The sequence below is a fragment of the Colobus angolensis genome, unplaced genomic scaffold (assembly GCF_000951035.1).
Source record: "Colobus angolensis palliatus isolate OR3802 unplaced genomic scaffold, Cang.pa_1.0 Scaffold472, whole genome shotgun sequence".
NCBI classification, from domain to species: domain Eukaryota; kingdom Metazoa; phylum Chordata; class Mammalia; order Primates; family Cercopithecidae; genus Colobus; species Colobus angolensis.
Genome location: NW_012118177.1, coordinates 1136076 through 1163265, shown reverse-complemented (window position 1 = coordinate 1163265; position 27190 = coordinate 1136076). Strand labels below are relative to the sequence as shown.

General features: G+C 45.2%; 1 protein-coding gene across 1 annotated transcript in view; it reads right to left on the bottom strand.

Moving 5' to 3' along the window:
- FRMPD3 (FERM and PDZ domain containing 3) overlaps positions 1-26348 on the bottom strand; it is a 91219-nt gene extending 64871 nt beyond the window's left edge. The window contains exons 1-6 of the mRNA XM_011958719.1: positions 26315-26348; positions 23149-23202; positions 22063-22221; positions 18263-18365; positions 15229-15274; positions 2725-2829 (exon numbers count right to left, since the gene is read on the bottom strand). Coding sequence (XP_011814109.1) covers positions 2725-2829; positions 15229-15274; positions 18263-18365; positions 22063-22221; positions 23149-23202; positions 26315-26348 — 501 coding nt within the window. The remainder of the gene's footprint in view (positions 1-2724; positions 2830-15228; positions 15275-18262; positions 18366-22062; positions 22222-23148; positions 23203-26314) is intronic.
- Between the last annotated feature and the right edge of the window lie 842 nt (positions 26349-27190).

The window sequence follows — 27190 nt, the reverse complement described above, 5'->3', positions numbered from 1 at the left end:
ATCTTTGTAGTCCCAACACTAAACAAAGTTCCTGGCACACATTTGGTGCACAATAAATGGCTGCTCAATGAATGGGCAGTAGGTGCTTGATGTACATTTATTGAATGATCACTCTCATCCCAACCGTTTCCCTGGGCCAGCATCATCATTAGTTCTATAGGAATGGAAAAGCTGCAGAGATAACCAGATTCCTTAATTCACTGGGCATTCACTGAACCTCTACTGTATGCCCAGCACTATGCTAAGTCTCTATGAGAGCTACAGGAGATTTAAGTCCAGTCTTAAATTCTTGTTGTAGTGACTTGGCACACATACACATTATCAAACCAACAGGTATAAGATGGCTAAAGTTTCCTACTTAAAGCAAATTGGATTTTGATTTTGAAGGAGACAGTGGGTGTGGATGATTTGAGAAGCCAGATGAGAACAGTCCAGACCTAGAGACTGTCATGGATCATGGACAAAGCATGGAAAGAGGAACAAGCAAATCCTCCTGGGTTGGGGTATGGTTGATGATGGTGAGGAGCCAAGAGACAAGCTTGGCTGTGGTCAAGCCAAGGTGGGAAATGATGGGATATAAAATTGGAAGAGTGTGACTCCCTGCTTCCCTCCCTGATCTTGAGATGCCTTGCTCCTGCCAGGCCCAGAGGCCCCAGATCCCAGCGGTGGCAGGTTTTATTTAGCACACTGGGTCGGACTCAGATAATTACTTAATTGAATTTGCTTAAAAATAGAGTTGGCAAGGAATGCCCACAGGATTTATTTTTGCTCTGGCTGCTTAATAAAGCCTTGGAACACGAAAGGAAAGGGTTGATAGGAGAGCCTGGAGTCACCTGGGCCTGGACTCCCCCAGGTCCCGACCTGTGATGAGGCTGCTATGGTCTATACTGGTGGCAGCATGGAGGAGGGTGCTGTTGTAACATCAGGTAATTTCACGAGTGCAGCAAGAGTTGGAAGATTGATGTCTGTCTCTCACCCAGACAAGAGCCTCACACTATGCCTGGTGGCCTGTCTGAGAAAGAAGTAACTCTAGGTGGGTCCTAGCTACTCTGTGGCATTTGCATTCAGATTAGACTGGAGTAGGGGCATCGTTATGCTTTTAACCTAGCTGTGCCTGTAGCCTAGCTGTGACGTATGGAGCGGGGAATCATGGTGGAGGAAGGAGAAAGTGGAGAAGGGGAAGTAGAAGGGAGAGGAAGAGAAGAGAGGGGAGGGGAGTGGGGAGGAAGGGAAGGAGTTCTTCACTGGGTGGCCTGCCCTTGACAGATTACTCTGCAATGTTGAGATGGGATAGGATGCGCCTGTTCCTGCTTCCCAAATCCAAGTCATACATCCTCTGAGTTTTCAAGCACTCAGGACACAAACATCCTCCTGGTGACTTGGACTTTGGGGTCTATTTCACCCTGATTTGCAGGGGCTCCATATTACTCCTTTTCCCCTCTGCTCACCAATTATCACTTCTCTTAAACCTTTTCTTCTAGGATTGACACAGATCCCAACCATCAATTATTCAGACAGCTTGCACAGTGGGGTCCTGTAGTCCCCTGGGTTTGCCAGCCTTCCTCATGCAGAGATGGAGGAGGGCATAGGCTGAGTTTGGGAATGAGAGTCAGGGAAATGGAGATGGAAGACACCTGTGTCCTCCATCTCTTCTTCTCATTAACTCTACCTCAAATAATATAGAAGTGCCTGGCACCCAGAAGTGCATTTCCTGCTCTGTCTGGGCCTGCTATCTTCTCCCGACAACTGTGGCTGTGCCTCAGCACATAAATGCCAAGGGCCTCCAGATAGATCTGCCCATCACAGCTATCAAAAGCACACAAGTGCCTGTTAGCTCTAGCTATCCCGTCCGTCCCCACTGGGATATTACTAACTTCTGCAGATTCCTGAGGGACTCAGCCAGAATGCATGACTGCTTAACACACTTCTTTTCTGCTCTTCACCTGCCTCTTCTCATTTGCACATCTGGAGCCGACAGTTCATTGCATGTAAACCTCCCAAAGCAATGAGAAACACTGTGGCTGGCCAAGACTCCCCAAATTGGCAGCTGCAATGGCATGGGCTGTCAAATATTACCTGTCCTTTGAAACAATACCACCCAGTAGCAGATTTTGTATTGTCTTAATCTGAACCACTTGTCCCCCTCAACATTGCTGAGAGGTATCTGGTAGCAGGGAACAGGTATTTATTTTGCCTCCCCTCTGGTGCTAAGAACATAGCAGGTGCCTAATAAAAACTTGGTGACTTAATGAGAGTCTGTATCATTTCCCTTAGGTAACTTCACTCATCACTGCATGGCCTTTTCCAGTCAAGATGTGGAGTTGCAAGACCACTTAAATGTGAAGAGAGCTCAATTTCACCAGCCACTCATTCCCTGGGTCTTCAGGAAGCCATTACTTCCTTCCTGTTTCTATCAAGTAGCAAAAGATGTTTATGGAGCACTTGCTCTGAGTGTAAGCTACTGTGTTAGGGATGGCAATTTCTCTAAGCATCAGAAGGATCTTGAGTGAATCAATATATATATTCCTTCTCCCCACAATACCTGGGGCCTCTCTGGATGTCACATATCCCTCTTCACTTACTACTTTCCCCCCTCCAGCACCTGGACGCTCCCACTCTAATCCACTGGGAAAGCTGTCCACTATAAGTACCCCAGAGTGAGAGCTTGACAGCCAGGCAGATTATGGCCAGGGGCTGAGGAGATGGAGCCAAAGCTATACTTACTGCATCTGTTTCTCCAACTGCCACCTGCTCAGAAAATCGAACCTTCACAGGATTGGACCTCAGCTTGGCCTTCTTCGCAGCACTGATGAAAGCAGATTTGGGGGACTGGAAAAAGAACAGAGAGATGGTGAGTTCTCCATATCTAGGGAAAGCCTAACCTTTGTCACGTCAGAGTCAAGATGTCCCAGTACAGGTACATTTTGCATTACTGATCAAGGAGTCAATAAATAAATATTGATTCCCTACTAGGTACAAGGCAATGTGCTAAATGCTTCCCTATATAATTGGTGTGTTCTGAAACAGCTGGGCATGAATTGAATTTGGGTAGATTGAACCCCACTATTAATATTCTAGGCCTAGATGAGTTTGCAAAAGTTCTTTAGTAATATCATACATTGACTTTTTATATATTTGGTTTTCTTAATGTGATATAGACCTAAAAGATGTCTTTTTATTATTATTACATTTGAATATAAGCATCCCATAGAATTTACAGAAATGATCTTATTCATCTCACAGACATGCCCTGCCCCTACGAAGGAGTTGCATAATAAATACTATTTTAGATGTGGGAGAAAGGAGACCTAGCACTCCAAAAGGATTTTTCCACAGTTACTACACTATTGGGGAATAGAGATGTGAGAGATTTAACCCAAGTCTCCTGGCTTTCTAGTTTTGGGCTCTGCACCACTTTGTTTATCCAATTCTGTAAGAAATGCCCCAAAAATCAGCCAGGCTTGTTTTTTTTTTTTAAATTTTTTTTTTAGACAGAGTTTCACTCTTGTCACCCAGGCTGGAGTGCAATGGTGCAATCTCAGCTCACTGCAACCTCCACTTCCTGGGTTCAAGTGATTCTCCAGCCTTGCCTCCTGAGCAGCTGGGATTACAGGCATGTGCCACCACATCCAGCTAATTTTGTATTTTTAGTAGAGATGGGGTCTTACCATGTTGCCCAGGCTGGTCTTGAACTCCTGACCTTAGGTGATCCACCTGCCTCAGCCTCCCAAAGTGCTGAGCTTACAGGCCACCATGCCTGACCGGCTTTTAGTTCTTGAAAACTCTCCCACAATTTTAGCGGAAGCATGATTAGCAAACACTGGAAACTAAGCCTTTCCTGGGTGCCCCTTGGATTCTAGCTCCCTGCTGAGCTCTGTATGGCCCAGCAATCAGGAACACAGGAGTTGTGCTGAGGGGCATCCTCATTGTCTTTGGTGGGGGTGGGGGGCATTTATTCAATCATTTGACAAATTTAGCAAGGGCCTACTACATTTCACACACTGTTCTAGGTGATGAGGGATAGAGCAGTGAGCAAGACAGACAAAACTCCCTGGCCTCATGGAGTGTCCATTCCAGCAGGGATAGACAGACGATAAATATCTTTTAGGTAGCAAAGAAGGACTATGAGGAAAAATAAGGCAGGGTAAAGGACTACGCAAGAGAATGAGTGAGTTAGAGTGGGAGTAGTGAGGGTATTATATTAGCAATTTTGAAATACATAATACATTATTATTAACTATAGTCACCATGCTGTGCAATAGATCTCAAAAACTTATTCTTCCTGTCTAAGTGAGCCTTTGTATCCTTTGAACAGCATCTCCCCATTTCCTCCCAACCTTAGCCTCTAGTAATCACCATTCTATGCTCCACTTCTACGATTTTGACGTTTTTAGATTCCGCATATAAGTGAGATCATGCAGTATTTGTCTTTCTGTGTCTGGCTTATAATAATAATTATTATTATTTCACTTGGGATAATGTCCTCCAAGTTCATCCATGTTGTAGAGAGGATTTACTTCTTCTTAAAGGCTGAATAGTATTCCATTGTGTATTTATACCACATTTTCTTCATCCATTCATCCGCTGATGGTGGACACTTAGGTTGTTTCCATATCTTGGCTATGGTGAATAGTGCTGCCATGAACACGGGAATGCCAATGGCTCTTCGGCATACTAATTTCAATTCCCTTGGATATATATCCACAAGTAGAATTGTGCGGGTTATATTTTTAATTTTTTTTTTTTTTTCTGAGATGGAGTCTTGCTCTGTCGCCCAGGCTAGAGTGCAGTGGTGTGATCTCGGCTCACTGCAACCTCCGCCTCCCCAGTTCCAGTGATTCCCCTGCCTCAGCCTCCCGAGTAGCTGGGATTACAGGCAGGCATCACCATGCCCAGCTAATTTTTGTATTTTTGGTAAAGATGGGGTTTCACCATGTTGGCCAGGCTGGTCTTGAACTCCTGACCTCAAGTGATCCACCCACTTCGGCCTCCCAAAATGCTGGGATACAGGTATGAGCCACGGCGCCCGGCCACTGTGGGAGGTTATTTTAGACAGGATGGTCAGGGAAGACCTAAGGATGAGACATTAAGCAGAAACTTAAGGAAGAGAGGGAGAGAGAGCCACCAGGCTATCCAGAGAAAGGCTTCTGGGCAGAAACTACAGTAAAGGCCCTGAGGTGAATTGAGGTGTATGAAGAACAGCAAGGAAGGCCAAGGTGGCTGGAGTGGCGTGATGGAGCAGGAGCAAGGTGGGAGATGCTCAGAGAGGCAGCTGGGGGCTGGGTCATGGAGGACCTTGTAAACCACGGTGAGAACTTTGGATTTCACTCCACTAGAGGGATTTGATTGAACAGAGTCTGATGTGCAGTTTAAAAGGAAGCCTCTGGTTGCTGTGTGGAAAACAGAGTGTAGGAGGACAATGGCAAGAGCATGGAGACCAGTTGGGGGTAAGTACAGTATTTGTAACTGCAATAATATGGTTAAAACATGATGGAGGCTTGGGCTAGGATGGTGATGATGGAGTTGAAAAGTGAGCGAATTCTGGATATATTTTGAATACTGAGTTAGGATGCTATGTTGACTGGATATGAGAGTGAGGAAAAGAGAGACTTCAACTGAAAGAATGGACTTGCCATTTACTGAGATGAAGAGGACTAGGGAGTGAATCAGGTTTGGGGCTACTTCAAACCACCACCCTTATGGGCCTTGCCATGGAGCCCGAGTCTTACAATCAGGAATTTCTTTGTGTTAAGGCCCTGAAGGTCCCTGCCAGCTGGGAATACATTAAGCTATTATCTACCATTTACACTGCAGTTGAGATTCATTTACCAGATCAGCCACAGGAGGGCAGGGCCCTAAGATACACATCAGAAACAAACGTCCTCATTGTGTCTTGGGCCCTGGTCCCAGCTGTGTTCTCTGTCAGAGCCAGCAATCTCATTCCCACAGAGGGGAGACTGCAAAAAACCACTTGTTTCACCTGAGTCCAGCAAGAACTCAGGCAGTGAGTGTCAGTCCTGGCTGCATAGTAGAAATGCTGGGAGGAGCTTTTAAAAATCCTGAAGCCCAGGGCCCACCACAGACCAGTTACATCAGAACTCCTGGGGGTGAGGTCTGAGCATCAGTATTTTTTTCAAGCTTCTGATAATTTCCAAATGCAGCCAAGATTAAGAACCATTGAACTAAAGGAACCTTAGACTTCTCATCCTGAGCCAAAGGGGCAATTTGTTGGCAGCAGACAATATAGCACAATGAAATCCAGAGCTCCATGTATCCATGTGGAGATCATTGCAAAAAGTGATTATAGTATTGATTATACATGGAGTTGATAAATGCCTCTGTGTGTTGCACAGCCTGGTGCTCCAATCCTGAGCAGGGACTACAGGCTGAGGCAGAAGCAAGAGAAAGGGGCAAGATAGATAGAAAGATCTGTAGCTATGCTCAGGCAGCTGTGTTTGATTCCATCTCCACAGTCATCCAAAGTTCCACCAAGGTGCCACAAACATGAGGCAAGTGGAATCTTTCTACCTGACAGTCACCTCTCTTCTCTGCCATCATCTGCCCTCAGATGCCTGCATGGCACAGTGTGTAGAACGAGGCATCTCTAGAGACCTGAATGGGCCATGCAGCTCAACCTTCATTTTCACATGTGAAATGGAGGCCTGGGAAGCGGATATACTTTAACCAAAGTATTGAAATAATTGAGTAGCAGAGCCGAAACCAGAACCCAGGTTTCCTGAACCTTTGCTTAGTGATTGTTCCCCCACAGCAGGCTAAAACTGGGAGTCCTTTCCTGATCTTTCATCCACTGGTTCTGGTTCTACCTTGGTATTATGTAATGGACTCAAACAAATGAAGAACCCCAACTGGTATCCTTTTATGTTTTCACCACAGTGAAAAGGATGGCATCCTTGCTATCCCTACCAAAGATGCAAGACTAGATCCTGTCCTAGTGAGTTTCTGTTTGTACCACTGAAAACCAAAGATTCAGTTAATTATAGGCACAAATCACAAAGGAGGAAATGACATTGCCAATATTTTCAGGGATTATAATCATTTCCAGGTGTCTGTTTCAGAGTTATTTTCAGCTTGTTTATACTTCATTCCTCATTGACCCTTGTCCTGTTGGTCTCTAAGATTCCATCCTATTCTCAGTCTTCAGCCTTGATGCTGGTGACTCATTCATTGCCAGCTGGTCTCTGCTAGATGTCATGGAGTCACATCTAGCCTTATGCTCAGACACAGGTGAGGCCTGCTTTGCAGTGTGATATGAGGGGCCTCTCAGAGGCCTCCCTGTCCCAAAGCATCTTCAAAGCTCAGCTGTGGGGCTTGAAGTTTGTAATATTAGGGGCACTCCTTTACATTACAATGTTGAGAATTGGAAAGGCCCTGGTCAAAATGTGAATGCGGTAGCAGGAAGGCATAATACACTTCAGGGGCCAGCAAATTACAGGCCTACATAGGCCAAATCTTGCTCATCACCTGTTTTTGTGAATAAAGCTTTACTGGAACACAGCCATGATCTTCATTTATGTATTGCCTGTGACTGCTTTCGTGCTACCACATATGGCTTGCAAAGCGTAAAATACTAATTATATGGCCCTTCAGAGAAACAGTTTGCCAACTTCTGCACTAATTCATAACCATGCACTAACCAGCTGTTTTTAAAACTTGCCTGATGATAAGAATCACTGAGGAGTGCTTGTTAAAGTACAGATGCCTAGGCTCATACCAGATTTTAAAAGTTAGAATCTCTGGAAGAGTGGGGCCCAGAAATCAACATTGTTGAAGATATCCCAATCCATTAAGCATACATTAATTGAGCACCTTAAAGCTGGAATGTTTGAGCTCTTCACTGACCCTATTTTTTTCTCCAAGCAGCTGGAAATCTCATTTTGCAACAGGCACCCTTTCTGGCTAAAATGAATTTTGGCCTGAAACATGGGACTAGAATTGCTAAGCACATCTGGGGCCACTGCAAGCCCCTTGAAGCAACTGTGAAGCCAGCAGCTTGGTGGAATAAGGAATAGAAGAGAGTCTGCCTTTCCCTCAGTGCAGAATTCAGCAGCTGGTTATTTTTCGACAATTTTTAAAATTTGGTGTCTGTATTAGTACAGATGTCAGGGTTGTGATCACTTAGATCTTGACCAAAGTCAGGTATAGGGCCAAATATTTTAGAGCAAGATAGGGCCCCACTTTGGCCCTTCTGGCTCACTGCCTTTGACACCTGAGCCTACTTATAATCAATTACTATAGCAACCACTGTGGGAGCCTAGGACAATGGAGGGCCATCCTGGTTTCACCAGATCACTACTAAGGGAACCAGGGGGCCTTCCTTCCCACACTCAAGACTGCCTGGACATGAACATATCCTCTGCCTGACTTCCAAAGCCCACCATAAACTATACCTGACTCTTTAACCACCTCTCCAAGATCGCCTTTTGCTGCACTTGGTGGTTCTACCCACAGCTCCCTGCACACACTGGGCTTGCTATCACTCCTGGACCCACCTCACGCTGTTTCCTCCCTGTCCCCATCCTCCAGGGTCTACAGTGTCCTTTTGAGCAGCTAAATGCCATCACTTTACAGTTTAGTTCAAACTCTACCTTTATCCTGAATCCTTCCCCAACTCCTCAATTCCCCTTCTTGGATTTCCTGTAGTACTCCTGTTAATCCACACTGCCATCACTCATATCCCCAACCAGGCTGTATAAGCAGAGATGCCATTTTATGTTAATATGTCTCCCCCTAGCACCAAGCACATAGTAGACATGGCATAAAATATATTAGATGATTGCTAAAATTAATAATGAATTAGTTCATTAATTCAGCATATATGGTTGGAGTATCTACCATCTGACAAACACTATATGTCAGGAAGCTCTGTAGAAAACCAGTTTCTCTGAGGTGGTTCCCATTATTTTGGCTTTCTTTTTCTAGGCAGGTGGCTCCAAGCAGAGGGGATTCCAGTTCTTTAAGTACAGGCTGTTTTCAGAACCAGAAAACTAAGATTTCATTTGAAACAGATTGTCTGTGCTTGCTTTATCAGGGTCATTCTTGGTCATAATCCAGTACTTTATCTGTTTAAAAATATTTACTGATTACCTACTGTGTGCCAAGGTCTAAGGGTTTCAAGATTAATAAATATCCAGTCAGTCATGAGGACTAGTTGGTAATTCAAAGATTAAGGAACACCCTTAAATACACAGAAGCTTATTAAGTGTCTATCTATGCAGTATGGTTTGAGGGGACCTGGGAAAGAACTTCTGTGACCCCTCTCCCCAGTTGTCTGCCATGCTATGAGTCACTCTTACAAGGAAAATGTCATCTGAGAGACTCCATATCAGAATCATTTAGTGAGCCTTTTCAAAAGACCAATACCAGGGTCTCATCTCCAGAGCTTCTAATTCAATGAGTCAGGGCAAAAGCCCAAGTATCAATATTTTTATGTTTTCTTTTTTTTTCTGTCTCTGCTGCTCGAATGAATCAGAACTGAGTATTAATAGTTTTCAGAGCTTCTCAGATGGTTCTAATGGATAAACAGGGTCAAGAACCATTACCAGGCCAGGTGTGGTGGCTCACGCCTGTAATCCTAGTACTATGGGAGGCCAAGGCGGGCGGATTACTTGAGGTCAGGAGTTCGAGACCAGCCTGGCTAACATGGCGAAATATTGTCTCTACTAAAAATGCAAAAATTAGCCAGTGTAGTGGCACATACCTGTAATTCCAGCTACTCTAGTGGCTGAGGCAGGAGAATCACTTGAACCCAGGAGGTAGAGGTTTCAGTGAGCTGAGATGGCACCACTGCACTCCAGGCTGGGTGACAGAGTGAGACTCTATAAAAAAAAAATACCAGCCACAGTATGTAGGAGTAGGTATTAGGCCATTATCCGCCACAGAATGTAGGAGTTATTAATAGAAAGAGACTTGCAGATTGTCTGGTCCAGTGTCTTTTTTTTAAAAAAAAAAACAAATATAGATTCCTAGGCCACATCCTGGACCTATTAGGAGGTTGTCTTCTGGAAGTAGTGGTAATCAAACTTTAACATGACAAGAGTTCTGTAATAGGTAGCAGTCTCCTCGCACCCATGAGATGCTAAGTGCCTGCTGTGAACACAGTATTATTTTCTGTGATGTAGGGGGTATAACATTAAACACATATTGGGAGTCTTCAAGAAGCTTTCAGTATAGCTAAAGAGAGAATATCTGTCAGTGGAGACTTGTTAAGGTAGTTACGTTCTATAACATTTCCATGAACACTGAATTAGTGAATACTGAACTCCTGCTCCAATATTTCACATAAATTATGGTGTTAAATTTTAAAAACAACTCATCCTAGTAGCTTCTATGTTCTTTATTTTACAAAGAGAAAATGAAGCTCAAAAATGTTAAGTGACTTGCCTGAGGCCACTCCACTCACAGGTGCCAGAGTCAAGACTCAAACGCTGTCCAACTGGCCCCAGAACTGCAGTTTGTTTCTTGCACTACACTGCACTGCCCCCTATCGTCTCCATCCTCTGATTACCTCTGTATGAGAACTGACACAAGAAGGCAGAGCATCACCTTGTCAGACCTCGGCTGGGAACGTGTGCATTGGGTAAATCAAAATTTTCACACTCTGCACATGTCTGCAAATGACCAGGAAAGTGCCATGAGTATTGATTTTGGGGGTTATAAATAAATTTTTGGGAGTAGGCAAGTTGGCAAATAGGGAATCTGCAAATAATGAGGATCGACTGTACATGTATGTAAGCCTGACATTCAATTGGGATGCACTGGGATGGCCATACCAGTTGTAAAATATGGAGAGATTCTTTCACACTGATTGGTAAGCAGGCACTGCCCTAAGCTTCCTGGATGCCACCTGACCTCTCCCCCTGGACCTCCTTACAAACGTAGATCAACTACAGGGTTAACATCTGGCACAATTAAGAGGACTTCAAGACTCTGCTCCAGTGCTATTACTGGCTCATATTTTGACTGGATTGACTTCTACTGTACAGGTCATTAAATGTTTTGACAATTAGCCCTGTGTGTGTGTACTCATCCACTTCTATGCTCCCAGGGTTTAGAGAGCACAAGGCTGACAACTAGAATGTAAGCTCTGTGAGGGCAGAGACTATGTTTGTCTTGTGCACTGCTATATTCCCAGCCTAGAAGAATGTCCAGAATAGTAGGTGTTTAATAAATGCTTGATGAGTGAATGAACAGATTAGGGAAATGCTCATTGAGGTTAGTCAGGCAAAGCTGTTTGGAGAACACGAGTATTGAACAAGGTCTTAAAAGAAACAGACATGTATTAGAAGAGATGTGGAATAGTACAAGGACAAAAGTCCACAGGGCAGTAAGACCTAAGAAGGAAATGTACCTAAGAAGGAGAAGGAAATCAGCCTGGCCTCAGCAAAGGGGCCATGGGTTGGGACCTGCAGAGTGAGCAGAACAGGGGGTAAGAAAATGTTGGAGGCACTGGGATGGGAAAGTTGAGATAGAGATTGGGGTGAGTGTTATGCCCTTTATTCTGCACCTAAGTTTGGACACTTGAGTTTTGTTTAGGTTGCTTTGATGGTTGGAAACTGGGTTTCCTTCATTCCTTCAACCAATATTTATTAGCACCTACTCTGTGCCAGGCGCTGGGGATACAGCCGTAACAAAACACAGTCTCTACCCTCATGGAGCTGACATTCTAATGAGGGACAGAGATGATAAACATGTAAATATAATATCTCATGGGAATGTAAAATGGCACAGCCACTTTGAAAAACAGTCTGGCAGTTTTTTAATAGGCTATATATACACTTACTATTTGACCCAGCAATCATACTCTTGGGCATTTATCTCACAGAAATGAAAACTTATGCCCATAAAAATCCTGTACATAAATATTATAGCAGCTTTATTTGTAGTAGCCCCAAGCTGGAAACAACCCAGATACCCTTCAATGGGTACATGATTAAACAAACTGGTACATCCACACCATGGAATACCATGGGGGTACTACTCAGCAATAAAACAGAACAAAATATTGATACATGCAACAAGTTGGATGAATCTCAAGGACATTTTGCTAAGTGAAGAAAACCAATCCCCGAAGGTTACATATTATATAATTATATTTGTATATTATTTTTATTTGTTTTTTAGAGAAGCGGTCTCGCTGTGTTGCCCAGGCTGGAGTACATTGGTGCTATCATAGCTCAAAGCAGTCTCCAATACCTGGGCTCAAGCAATCCTCCTGCCTCAGTCTCTCAAGTAGCTGGGACTACAGGTGTGCACTACCACATCTGGCTAAATTAAAAAGAAAATTTTTAGAGATAAGGTCTCATTCTATGTTGTTCAGGCTGATCTCAAATTCCTTAGTTCAAGTGATCCTCCCACCTCAGCCTCCTAAGTAGCTGGAATTCCAGACAGGAGCCACAATGCTTTGCTTCCATTTATATAATATTTTTGAAATGATAAAATTAGGGAAACGTAAAGTCGTTGACAGGGATTGGGTGTAGGGGGTGAAGTGAGTGTGGTTATAAAAGGACAACATGAGGAATCCTTTTGGTGACTTTTTTAAGTTTTAAATTTTTGTGAGTACATAGTAGGTATATATATTTCTAGGGTACATAAGATACTTTGTCACAGGCATGCAATGTATAATAACAATATTATGGTAAATGGGGTACCTTGACTGTGTTGGTGGATTCATAAACCCACATGTGATAAATTCATATTGAACCATATACATATGTTGTATCATTGTTGATTTTCTGGTTTTGCTATTGCACATAATTTTTTTTTTTTTTTTTTTTTTAAGATGGAGTCTCGCTTTGTCACCCAGGCTGGAGTGCAATGGTGCAATTTCAGCTCACTGCAACCTCTGCCTCCCGGGTTCAAACAATTCTCATGCCTTAGCCTACTGAGTAGCTGAGACTACAGGTGCGCTCCACCATGCCAGGCTAATTTTTTTGTGTTTTGTGTAGGGATGGGATTTCACCATGTTGGCCAAGCTGGTCTCGAACTCCTGGCCTCAAGTGATCAACCTGCCTCGGCCTCCCAAAGTGCTGGGATTATAGGTGTGAACTGCTGCACCCAGCCTACTGCACATAGTTATACAAGATATAACCACTGGGAGAAACAGGGTAAAACAGGGTAACAGGTACATGGTATACCTCTACTACCATTGCAACTTCTTGTGATCTATAATTATTTCAAAAGAAAACTTTAAAAATATAATATTTCAGCTCTGAAGAAAAAGTAAGCAGTATCAGAAGATAGTGACAGGTAGATGCTATTTTAGAAAGGATACTCAGGGAAGGCTTCTGCAAGAAGGTGAAATTTGAGAAGACATGACTAACAAAGTAAACCCACACTGGGTCTCTGATCAGAGTAGTAAATTCTTTTTTTTTTTTTTTTTTTTTGAGACGGAGTCTCGCTCTGTCTCCCGGGCTGGAGTGCAGTGGCCGGATCTCAGCTCACTGCAAGCTCCGCCTCCCGGGTTTACGCCATTCTCCTGCCTCAGCCTCCCGAGTAGCTGGGACTACAGGTGCCTGCCACCTCACCCGGCTAGTTTTTTGTATTTTTTAGTAGAGACGGGGTTTCACCATGTTAGCCAGGATGGTCTCGATCTCCTGACCTCGTGATCCGCCCGTCTCGGCCTCCCAAAGTGCTGGGATTACAGGCTTGAGCCACCGCGCCCGGCCAGAGTAGTAAATTCTAACCACACATCAAGCACGTTTTAGTGGGAGAGCTGGTGGTCATTTTCAAGACAGGAGATTGGGAGGTTGGGACTGGCTGCCTACTGCCCAGGAGGCAACTGCACACATGCAGCAAAGTGGTGGGGAGGGGACTATTGGTAACAACAATGGAGTGATGGGGCTTGCCTGCCCAGAGACAAGAGAACTGGAACTGAGAAAGGCCTATCTGCCTGGGAGCATTGTGTGTACATATGTGAGAGAGCATATGAGTGTGTGTATATGTGAGTAGTGTGTGTATGTATATGTATGGGTATGAGCGGGTGAGTGTATGTGTGTGAGTGTACGTGTGAGGATACATGTGAGTCATTATGTATGAGGTTGTGAATGAATGTGTGAGTGTATTGTGTGTATCTGTCAGTGTGTATATGTGTGTGAGTGTATGAGTGTGTTAGTGAAGTTCACACTGATGCAGAAGAGGTCTGGGAGCTGGGGGCCATGGGGAGAGGCAGTTAGTTTGAACCAAGATTGATTTCAATCCTGCTCTTGCCTGGTGAGCCCATGCTGTGCACCTGTGTTCCATCCCTCGCTGTGTCATCTCTCTATGGAAAATCTTGCCCCATCCCTCAAGGTCCAGCTCCGGTGCAGCCTTCTCCTTGAAGCCTTCCCTAATTTCACGTCCCCCACCCCCAACAGATGTGACCTCTCCTGTGGCTATACATTGAGGGTACAGCATCCACGCTGGGGTGCAGAGGACTGTTGGGGACATGAATAAGGGGACAGGTGGGCTGGAGGTAGAGTGAGGGCTCTGAATTTTGCACATGGAAGTTGTGTACCTGGGTTTGTGCATTTAAGCTAAGAATGCTATAAGGATATAACCAATAATGGACACTGAACTTTCTAAATCCAACTCTTGAGGAGAGGGGACTAGAAATTTTTACTTTTAATAAGTAGTCCTGGCAACTATTATGATCAGGTATGTTTAGGCAACACTGTTCTACTTTAAATCTCTCAATGTACAGATGATGAAACAGGTCCAGAATGGGGAACTGACTCATCCAAGGTCACAAAGCCAGTTAAGTGATTGTACCAGGACAAAGATGAATCTGTTTGTTCAAGTGTACCCCCCAGCAACTTTATATTAAATTATATCACATATGGTGCTGTGTCTCATACATTGTAGGTAACTTATATGAATAAGATTGGCACCTCTTTATGAGAGTTCACATTGGACAGATACATTTTAATGGAGTACAGCCAAAAAGAAGTCGAAACTGTATTCGGAATTGAGGCAGTGGGCAGCTTAAGTGGGTAAAGCAGAAGGCACAGGACAGAACACAGCACAGCACAGCCCTTCAAAATCCTCAGCTTTGGACATGAGCAGAGACATGCTGTTCAGAAGGTATTCTTTAAGTTCACTCCTAAATCCTTGGCTCATATGTTGGTTGTAGTGTCTGAACCCCCAACCCCATCACTGTTGCTTTCCAATATGGAAATGAGGAAGGGATGGCAAAGAGGTCAGGAGGAAGGGATGGCAAAGAGGCTCACTCACCTGATGAGTGTGCAGAACTGTAAGAACGATGAATTCCTTAGCGCTCCTACAGAGAAAAGAGGGAACAGGAGAGTAGTGTATCATGTACTAGGTATTCATCTAGTACAAGAAGCAACACCAGAATTTTCCCCTGGCTGCATTCAGGTATATGGATTAGGATAGAGGGCAATCTGAGTGTCTGCATGGACACTTCACCTCCAGTCATTTGTGGAGGCCGGCACAAACCATCCATATTAATTCACACAGGCATCCGAAGATGGTATAACCATTACCTCTGGGGTTGTCATTTTTTAGGTCTTCTTTTCATATTCCTTCTCACATACTCTCTGTAGAAATCTCCAAACCTTAGTAGCAATTTTATGTGTAGACTAGAAAATTCTCAAGGAAAACTGAAAGCCTGCATTACAGAATTCAAAGTCAGAGAGTCCTGGGAACCATGTACAATGATTATTGGTAATTTGGTATTTAAGTGAGAGGAGACATTCAAAGGAAAAACCCAAAGGAGGTCATTTGGTCACCATGACTCATACTCAGCAGATTTGTTTTAATTGAGGGACCAAAAAAGAGAGCCAGGGAGCAACAGATGGAAACCAAAACTCTCCAGATAGCAAATATTCAAAAGAATGAAGAATATGAAACTCTTCCGGCAAGAATTATGCCAATGATCAAGCAGGCTGTGAGGTATGAAAATTCTCTCCCAGGAATACATAATCTTTTAAAAGAACTAAAAGAAGTGGAAATAGTTTGCCTTGAAGGAGCTTCCCCTCTCCTTGTTGGCCCTTTTCAAATGTTTACGTGAACAAAGTCATTTAAGAAGTAGAGTCAAGCTGCCCTTGATTCTGGATATTTGAGAAATGCCAAGGCCCGCGGCTCTAGAACTCTGAACATCTCCCACATTTGGTGAGGCAAACTACAGGGATTAATCAGCCCCAGTGTTTGGGAAGTTCCCAGAAGTAAAGAGTTGTTTTCCAGGAAAAATACTAAAGAAAATACTTTGTCTTGAACAGGGGAGGGGCATAACATAAGTTGGATTATGTGACTCGTCTCCTCCAGCCCCTTGCCATGTCTCCCTATTTCATTTAGAACAAAGCCACAGTCCCTATGGTGGCTTCAAAGGTTCTCCATTATCTGGACTTATTTTCTACAACTCTCCTCTTTCCTTACCAACTCCAGTCCTACTGGCTTCTCCCCTGTTCCACAATCGTGCCAAACACACTCTTGGCCTTAGGGCCTCTGCACTGGCTGTTCTCTCTTCAACACCTTCTCCTCCCTCAAGTCTTTCTTCAAATGTCACCTTCTCAATGAGGTCAACATAGGCCCTACTGTTTAGTTACATTTTGCACCCCTGTGCCCAGCACTCCTGATCCTCTTTACCTAGATCTACTTTCTATTCTTAATAACGTTTATCAGCTTCTAATATGTTGTAGAACTACTTATAATCTTTTCTGCTTATGATGTGTCTCCTTTCACTAAAATGTAAACTCCAGTGAGCCAGGGATCTTTGTCTGTCTTATTCATTGCTGTATCTTCAGTGTGTGGAACAGCGCCTGGTGCATCAAGGACAATAATAAATACTGGTTGGTTGATTGATTGAATGAATGAATAACCCACTGGCTCCCAAGGTTATCAAGAGTGTGTTCTGCTTTAACGCTGAAAGAGCTCTGGAACCCCTCACGAAATCAGCCTAACTTGTTTTGGAGTGCAAAGATATCTACTGAAAGCAAAGCAGTGACTTCTGAGGGACCAGGCTGAAAAAACCCCAACATGCCCTAATAGGATAGAAAGAACTCACCTCATATTGGTGTGGTAGCAGAGGGTGGAGAGTGGAGGGTGGGGAAATGCAATACACAACTGAACTTGGAGAAGAGTCAAATAAAAGATCATTTGGGATCAGACACATTTCATGGTATTGAGCTGGAGGGAGCATGCCAAGGAAGCCAAGAAGTGCTCTGGACTTCAGGAGGGAACATTCCAAAGCCCTTCAGAGCTAGTTAGAGGGTGCTGTTCCATACACAGATTGCTATGTCTGCCTTTGAAGGCAAGGGAAGAGCTCTGGGACCAGGTGGGCTTTTGGGAGCCTGGAAAGATGAGTGGGATGAAAACACTCTGAACCAGGAGGAGTTGAAGGAGATGGAGGCAGAAATGAAGTCAGACTATGCAAGGGGGAGAGAGAGAGGAGGAGGAGAGAGAGAGAGAAAGAGAGAGGGAGAGAGAAAAGGAGAGAGAGAGAGAGAAAGAGTGAGCATGTACATGGTTCCATTTGGAGTGAGATAGCCAAGCTCCCCCAAACTGAGGTTAGTCCATGCAATTTGGAGCCTTTACCTCTTATTCTCTAATTCCTTTTTAACAAATGTATGCCAGGGTGTGTGCATGTGGTGTGGATGTGGGGTAGGAGAGTGTGTATGGTGTGTGTGTGTGTGTGTGTGTGTGTGTGTAATGTGTGTAGGGGTAAGGGATAGGTAAAGACAATGTGATTACTCTCCATTTATAAACAGTGGTGATCCCACAACGTTCCTTTTGTCATCAGCTTCCATCTGGGGAGGGCATTTAGGGGCCACAAACACTATGGACAGTATCCACATTGGGAGGTTCTCTTCCTCAACCCACTGGCCACGGATTCTGATTTTTTTTCTGGAGTGGGGGAGTTGGTCAATGTCTTGCTTGCACTGTGCATATCTAGGATGTTCTTTTAATGGCTTGATTCTCATCTGTCACTTGGTATGTCCCACTGGACAAAAAAAAGGGGCTGGGGTGAAGAGATTCGTCGGGTGGAGGGAGGTAGGGGTGAGACTCCAGCAGGGAGTTCTTTGCATCTGTTCACATCATTGGAGATGCTAAGCCAGTGTGTATGAAGGCTCCTGCTGACCCTGAATAGCCGGCCCCTGAAGTTCTGGGTTAGCCAGGAGCCCTGTATAGGGCTTCTCTGCCTGGAAGGATTCTGCTCTCAGAGCGAGGGGGGATAGTGGTAGCCCCATGTCACCGGTGAGTCAGGGGTGGGGATACTGATCAGCTCCTGCCAAGACGCCCCTGTTACCTGATAAGTTCTATGAGCCTCTCCCTCGGGGCTTCACTCACGTCTTCCTCATTAATAGCCACAATCTGGTCACCAGCCAGGAGCTTGTTCTCAGAGGGGCCTCCTGCAAAGGAGGGGAGAGAGATGTGACGGCTTAGGGTTACTGCTGGTAAAGTCCAGGTCTGAGCAAGTCCTCTGTGCCTGTAGGAGCTGAAGCGGGTGCTGAGGCCTGGAGATGGTGCAGGCTGAGCTGTGGTGGTGTAAGGGTTGCTATTCGAGCTCTCTCCTACTGTTGCTGCTGCTGCTGCCTATAAGCAGATAGAGGGCAGAGGAATGAAGACAGAGAATGGAGTTGGCCTCCTTTAGTTCCATGCCAAGAAAGACATGCTCTGGACTTCAGGAACAAACATTCCAAAGTCCTCCAGAGCTAGTGAGAGGGTGCTGTTCCAAACACAGAAAGCTAAGTCTGCTTTTGAAGGCAAGGGAGGTGCTTTAGAACCAGGTGGGCTTTTCGGAGCCCCGGAAAGACAAGTGGGGTAAAAACACTTTAGCTGGGCATGGTTTGGTAGCAAAAGGTCCCAGACTTAGATGAGGTCAATAAACATTTTACTGGCTTACTTCTTAACGAGGAACACAGACTTCCATTTCATAGGCGGGACTTGCTTAGGTACAAGGAATGACTTTCAGACTACTGGAGGTGGTCAGGTGACAGGAGGAGGAAGGATCTTCTTACTTGAATATTATTCATACTTACTGGTCTGTAAGGACTTAAGCATTCACTTGTCTGAAGACAGAGGAAAAAAACCTAAAGGGTTATTTTTTTTCAACACTGAGAAATGCCACTGTCCAATAAATGAGGGGAACAAAGTACATACCCTTGTGCAGTTGGATATTTGTTTCCTCTCCCTCCCATTTCTTTTCTTTCTTTATTTTTTATTTTATTTTTATTTTTTTGAGGTGGAGTCTTACTCTGTCACCCAGGCTGGAGTGTAGTGGCATGATCTCGGCTCACTGCAACCTGCACCTCCCAGGTTCAACAGATTCTCCCACCTCAGCCTCCTGAGTAGCTGGGATGACAGGTACACTCCACCACACCCAGCTAATGTTTGTATTTTTAGTAGAGATGGAACATCTCCATGTTGCCCAGAGTGGTCTTGAACTCCTGACCTGAGGTGATCCACCTACTTCAGCCTCCAAAAGGGCTGGGATTACAGACGTGAGCTACTGTGCCTGGCTCTCCTTCCCATTTCTACTGCAAGGTTAAGAAAGCAGACCTATCTGAGGGCTGTACCTTCTTGGTTGGGGCAAAGGGTTAGGGTAGACGGGTACCACAAGGCTATGCTGCCTCTGATGTTTAGCAAAGATCTTCTTGGAGAAAAGCTTCTCAGAGACATGGGGAGAATGAGAAGTCAGATCCAGCCTGACTCAAATTTGAAAGAAATGTTCAGTGACATGACCCATTATCAAACCAGCCTTGACTCTTGTTTGAGTCCACCTTGAAGGGCCAGATCCCAACTTCTCCCTCTCTCTCCAAAGAAGGGGGCAGCCCAAATTCCAAAAACATGAACATACACAACAAATACATCACTTGAGCACAGCTCAATGGCTCTGGAGTGTAGAGCCTATGTGCTGAGGATGGCTGCGCCAGCACAGGCAGCAGGATTCATTGCTCGAGCAGCAATTGCCCTAAATACACTAAGCCAAGTCTCCTGACAGTGCACTGGCTTCAGGAGCAGAGTGTGGTGGTGAAAAGAACACTCTTTACAGCCAGACAGACCTGGACTCATAATTCCGAATCTGCAGTTTACTGGTTGTGTGACCTTGGGCAAGACATTTAATCTCTCTGAGTCTCTCTTACTTCATCTATAAAATGGGAAAATAACAGTACATATGCATCACAGAAATGTTGGGAGGATGAATGAGATGATAAATATACAGCACTTAAAATAGCTGATTGACGTTGCTAAGAATTGGATAAATGGTAGTTATACCATCCAAGGGACAATTCCTTTAACTCATTTCATTCCTTCTATCTACTTCTGCCAAAAATGCCAGTCTCTTAAGTGGAAGCCACTCTGTCTATCTTCTTCTTCCTTTCCCTCCCCTCCCTTTCTTCCATCTAACAGAAGAGGTCCTCAAGGAACTCAACCTCCTTTATGGGCCTTGGCCCTTTGATGGCACTGGTAACATCACTCTGCTACTGCTTTCACAAATGGTTTGTTGGCTTGATCAACCATAATTGCTCTTCTGTAGAATACTTTTTTTTTTTGTCTTTATTATGGCCTCAAATAAAGAACCAAATAAGTCCTGTGCGTTCAGGAGCCACCTGGACCAGAAGCAGCACTACAGATCAGTCTTTTATGGGGCTTTTATAGGGCTATGCATGCCAGCCCCATGGCTTTTTGTGGTTCGTGCCTGGGACTTTTCTTCTTTTCACCCCTCCAACTCCTTCTTCATTGTTATACCTTTGGCAGCTGAACCCCTCTAGGCCTGGGGGCTTCCTTCAGCTGTGCAAATTCTGTGTCATTTGAAGTTAAAGTAGGGGCTCCTGGTGGTCTATTACTGAGCGTTAGCTGGTCCCTCTTTCCCAGGATAAATTTGATTTCTGATCAGAGATTCAAAACCTTTTTGCCAAACTGCATGACTGACTCCAGAGCCTTAGGTCAGCCACGGACTCCTGTACTAAATTGTTGTTGCGTGTGTGTGTTTGTGTGTGTGTGTTTTCCCCCCTCTGTGCCCTCTAGTTGAAGAGAGAGCTTACAAAAATCTTTTTCTTTTCCTTGGAGGATTGCAAAATTCATCAAATTTCTGCAAGACCAGTTTGTACTCTGGCTGCTCCTCTTGACTGAGCGAGAAACTGTTGTAAACATCTAAAGCCTCAGGCCCAGCAAGTCAGGAATAAAGCTCCATTCCGTCTGTCTTTTTTGTCAATGCCTAGCACATTCAAAACAAAACAGTACTTCAGTCTTTTCCCATTTCATTCATGATAGCAGGGCTTCATAGCTTAGGTGGGGCTTTGCTTGTTCCATCCCACATGGCCCCTTTCAGGACCTACTTCCCCTGCATGGCATCAAACAGGCCCAGGTGCAAACCCTGGCTCTGCTGCTTTACAGCTGAGTGACACTGGACAAGTCATTTCTCTTTCATTATGCCTCAGTTTCCTCGTTTGCAAAATGGGAATGATATTACTTATTTACCTTGCAGGGGTGGCTGTGAGAATTAAACAAGATGATGTAAAGCACACAGTAGATGCTTAATCAATGGTAGATGTTTGTTACTGCCACTCAAGCATTCAGAGATTTCATTATCCTCTCCTCTCCTATCCCACCTGTGGTCTATATCTTCATTCTGGTCTTCAATGGCTGACCTATTTCATGAGTATGTACATGTCTCCACAACCTGATGGTTAGGTTCTTGAAAACAGGAACTGTGTCTTGTACTTCCCTACAACGTTGCTGGGCTTAGAGTAGGCAATCTATAAATACTTGTTGAATTAAATAGAATAGGCACATCTTTTTTTGCAAGACATTATGGCTCTTTTATGAATGTTCTATGCAAAGGGAATCTTTATTAAGACCCAGATGCTGTTAAACAATCAACTGTAGCCTTTTTCTAGGGCTCCAAACAACCTCAATGGTCGTGTCTATCAGTCTTAAAAGGCCAGCTCCCTCACACAGTTATTGGTTGGCAAGTCTTCAACCATTCTTCATGAATTCTTCAGCAACACAGTCAGAATGCTTGGAAGCTCTGCTTTTTGGGAAGACATGTGGGTGTTGGGAGACAGGAGTCAGGGCTAGGGGGATACTCTGAGGGACACCTACCTGGCCTCACAGATCGAACCACCACAGGCCTCTCACTGCCAGCCACGAAGCCAAAGCCATATATAGGGTCTCGATGAACGGTCACTTGTCGCAGTATCTCTGCTGGCAGCTGCTCACATTCCATATCATTTGCGCTCTCTTCCTGCATCACATGACTGGGGAAAAGGGAAGATGGGAGCAAAACAAGATGCACAGGGAACTAAGCCTCAGAATCAGCAGGGAGAGAGGCTGGTTAGGGTTCTGGCCCTGGCACCCAGGAGTTTACAGCTTAGCTTCCTACATCCTCTGGAGCCAACAGAGATGATGACTACCTCATATTTCAGATTGGAGAAAGAGAAACCTAGAAAGTAGAAGCTACTGTCTTCAGGGCTAGAGCCAATAGAAGAAACTGATGTCATGAGCCTGAAATTAGAGTCAGACCCTTCCTCTCAGATATTGGAACTCCAGAAGGAACCCAATGCAAATATTCTGCAGAAGTTAACTGTCATCTTCCACTGACTTAGCTATTAACTCCTTAAAGGAGACCAAAACCTTGCAGGAAGAGACCACAAGACAGGCAAGTAAGTGGCAGAAGAAATGTAAAGTTGTTCCAGAAGATGGAGCATCTTCATGAAGCCCTGATGCAATTTTTAAAATTTTTTTTTTAATTTTTTTTTTTTTTTTTTTGAGACAAAGTCTCGCTCTGTCACCCAGGCTGGAGTGCAGTGGTGTGATCTCTGCTCACCTGCCTCCCGGGTTCAAGTGATTCTCCTGCCTCAGCCTCCCAAGTAGCTGGGACTACAGGCATGTGCCACCAAGCCTGGCTAATTTTTGTATTTTTAGTAGAGGTGGGGTTTTGCCGTGTTGGCCAGGTTAGTCTCAAACTCCTGGCCTCAAGTGATCCTCTCACCTCAGCCTCCCAAAGTGCTGGGATTACAGGCGTGAGCCACCACGCCCGGCTCATCTTGATGCCATTTTAAACTTGAATATATCTTAGATTGTATACAAAAATAAATGATTTAGGTAGCACATATAAATAAATGCGCTAATGTCTGGGACCACAATTGTCCATAATGCCAACTTCTTTCAGTTCCACAGGAACTCTGGAAAAGAGTTCCTGTGGGCCAGGAGGGGAGCTGCATCCTGGGGCTGCCAGCAGGCCTGAAAGCCCAGAGGAGCTGGGAGAGGAGAAATCACTGTCCTAACACTGGGGAGAGATTACACATTGTTCTCCCGATGCCCACAACTTAAGTGACTAAAGCTTAGGAATTCCACAAGAGCTTCATAAATGTTCTTCATCAAGGGCCAGGGGAGGCATACTGCAGGCAAGAAGGGGTCTGAGTGTAGTATTCAAATGAAAAGCACTGAAGAGTGAGGGTGTAGAGACACTGAAGTCTGTGATGACACTGGTGCCAAGGCCAGGGAAGGAGGTAAAAGGAGGAATGGATGGTCAAGGAGAATGGTAGGGCAGGTGGAGATGGAGGAGAGAGGGCCAGGGCCAAGTGACCCAGCGCCTTGGCTCGCTCATCTGGCACCACTACAGCCCCAGACTTTTAGGCCTTCTAGATAGATGGGTTTAAGTTTTCTAGCCTCAGTATGTGTATTCACTAAAATTACAGTTCTAGGCAGAGCCCTTTGGAACAAGATACAGAGGGCCAGTAGCTAATTAATGAAACTAGTATAGGTTTGTAAAAGAAGTAGGAGGTTTTGACACTCTGAGAGCAATGCAATTCTTTTTTGTTTTTTTTTTTTTTTTTGAGATGGAGTCTCCCTCTGTTGTCCCAGCTGGAGTGCAGTGGCACGATCTCGGCTCACTGCAACCTCCACCTCCCAGGTTCAAGCGATTCTCCTGCCTCAGCCTCCAGGAGAGTAGCTGGGATTACAGGCGTGTGCCACCACGGCTAGCTAATTTTTGTACTTTTAGTAGTGACATGGTTTCACCATGTTGGCCAGGCTGGTCTTAAACTCCTGACCTCAGGCGGTTCACCCACCTCGGCCTCCCAAAGTGCTGGGATTACAGGCGTGAGCCACCGCACCCAGCCGAGAGAAATGCAATTCCTTATTAGCTAAGAATATCAAATTCATCAGTAGCAAATGGTTTGAAGCATTTAGGTTATTTATCCAGGACACAGTTTCAGTAATTAGAGAGAAGCTTTAGGACTATTTATAGGGGAAGGAGAAAAGATTTAGAATAATTGTGTAAAAGAGAAATTCATAGTCTAGCAAAGAACTCTGAAGTTGTCTCTATCATATGAGATCTATCTGGCTACACCTCACGCTGGCTTGGAGTCTATCTGTCACCCCTTCGGGAGGTGGAAGGGGATGCTAGGATGAGGTCAAGTCCCTGGAAGGCAAATTCAGAAACTTGCTCCTTCCCTCTCACACCACTAAGATAAATGGCCACTTTTCAATAGAAAGTCACTCCGAAGCTGGAACGTGGCTGATTAGTGTCCTGGACAGGCACCCTCATGGGACAGGGACCCTCTGAGGGTGGCCACAGGCTGGCGCCTCTTTCATTTTGGCTCCTGGTGGCAGGCAGGAGCTCGTCCTTGAAGGGAGCCAGAGAACATCTTCCTGCAGCTGCCGTCTTGCCTCACCCCTAGGACTATTTGGGAAATGAGCCCTTTGCTTCCTGCCACCCGAACTTGTTGGCACTAAAAGGACTTCTTGGGATGGCACCAGCTCATTTCTGACATGGGCATCAGCCAGGGAAGGCTGTGCAGACTGTGGCGTGGGGAGCAGGAACTCCAGCAAGGAAGACAGACACAGGTGTGCTATGGAAGTGCTTGGGATACTGTCCTATGCTCAGTGCTCCCCCTTGATCCCTGCCACTGCAGCCTCCCCTTTGCCCCTTTTTCCTTTTTTGAAGCAGAGGACACTTCAATTTCCATTGGACCTTGAGGTACTACCACTTCTGAAGAAAATGGGCACTCCTGGAGCCAGAGGAATCAATAAGCAAACAGCCTTTTGTGACACAAGTGCTTTGCTTTACTCTTTTGATACATATTAATCAATCAACAAGTATTTATCGAGTGCCTAATCAGACAGTCCAGCACTCTGGGGTACACAGGAGAAGTGACAGGTCTCTTCCCTCAAAGAGCTTTCAGTCTAGCTGCGGGAGAAAAGACAAGTGTGTATACTGAACAAGAGAATTACAGTGCTAACTGAAACTGGTAGATGAGATCTATAACTAAGTTCCAACTTGGGTGTTCAGAGGAGGGGGTGGAGAAGCTGGAGAAGACTCCATAGAAGAAGTGGGGATTGTACTCGCTGGCCAAGAAAGGGCAGAATTGGGGAGAGAGGCAAGAACCAAACTGTGTGCATAGGTGCATTCCATCTTCCTGCAGGTGGCCCAGTTATGTGGCTCATAGCCGCAGGCGTGTATCCAGGTGTGGCTGGAGCACATTCATCCCTGAGTTGTCCCTAACTGAGCCAAACTAACTGCCCTTAACTGCCTTCAGTTCTGCAAGCAGCCCTTTTCTCACACCACTCCCAGGTATCTTGAGACAGGGGAGAAACACCACCATTAACAGACCAGAAGGCCATTTTACAATTCAAATGGAAGTTGTTCCTTCCCTCTTGGGGTTTGCCTTTTTCAGTGTCTGCAGCTCAGTCCCTCTGAAATTTGCTAAATGCCTGGAGACTTGGGAGTGACACTGAAGGCAAGCAGTGATGGATGACATGAGCTCAGCTGTCCGTGGGTCACATGACTATCCTCCTGGGGGAAACAGGCAATTTGACTTTGAAAGATGTTTGGCTTCTGGTCCCTTCAAACAGGGCATCCCCGAACAAAACTGTGAAGCATCCAATGCTTATCTCCCCCCCACCCCCCACCCCACGAGGTTTGTTTCTGAGGCCTGCTATTTGCTTCTGTTGTTTACTCCAAAGTATGCAATGTCTTCCTTCTCTCCCCTTCTTACCAAAGTCCCCAAAGGTATTCCCTCACCTTGTGCCAGGCTTGCCCTCTCTATTTAGCGACCTGGGTAAAGGCCTAGCCTTTCTCTTCTGCCTAATGATAATATTTTATATTCATGCAGTTCTTTTCATTTTTACCCTCATTACTTAATTTGAGAAAAGATGCTTTCACATCCATTATCTCCTCTGTCCTGCCAGACAGGCTAGGTGACTGTTCCTCCTCCATCCCAGCCTTCTAGGTAGGAGATGAAGAGGCACAGACCTACAGTGGCTAAGCACATTGGTGGCCCAGCTGGGGCCACATCTATATGCTAGGACCCACAATCGCAGCACCCCATTCCTGCTCCCTCCCACTCAGGGTCCTGGACCCTCTGGCTATCCAGAGTCTCCATTGCAAGCTGCCCCAACCCTACAGTCAGCAGCACTCTACGTCCTAGCCCAGCCTGTATGCTCAGCCCGCATCATAATTAACCTGTTTCTGAGCCTGTTCACTCTGCGTTGTTGGGAGAATGAAATGAGATCATGACTACAGAAGCACTTAGGAAGGTTAAGCATATCACACAAATGTAGAGGTGGCGATGTTATTGGTAGCATTCTTCGGGGTGGCTGGAGGAGCAGAGAAAGGGAGCCAAATATAAACTTCACCCACTTCACACGGCCGAAGCCCTTCCCCCAACTCCTTGCCTCTAAGAGATAGGCCCGCAACACACTCTGTCCGCTCATTCTCACGGCAGCTCTTTCCCTGACCCAACTACCAGACAACCTGACTCCCTCTGGATGCCCTGATTTCTCCATGGGCTAAACTGATCCCTCCATCACTGTCCAAAGAGGGACTGGTAGCTCGAGCTCATGCTAACAACTGTTGCTAGGCAGATGTGGCTAAAGGACAAAGGAACCGAGAATAATATTGAATGATTCTAAGCTGATGCTCTCCTGAGTTGTGCTTTCATGCAGGAAGATGGAAATGTAACAGCTAAATTTCCAGGCATCCACTTTTAGTTCTCCAGCCCTCTTTGCCTTTGGCTCCTTTTTCTTTACATTTGGTTGGCTCCTTGGGGAGTCTTGTCACTCCCCTCAAGACTGGCAGGATTTGGAACCATGTGGGGCCAATTAGCCCTCTGATTCCGGTAACAGAAGCCTGACTCTACTGGAAGCTCTAGAGATCCAGCATGGCAGGCTAGCAGCTGGGCCCCCATGAGATGCAACATTTCCCTGGCGGCAGAGATGGCAGCCC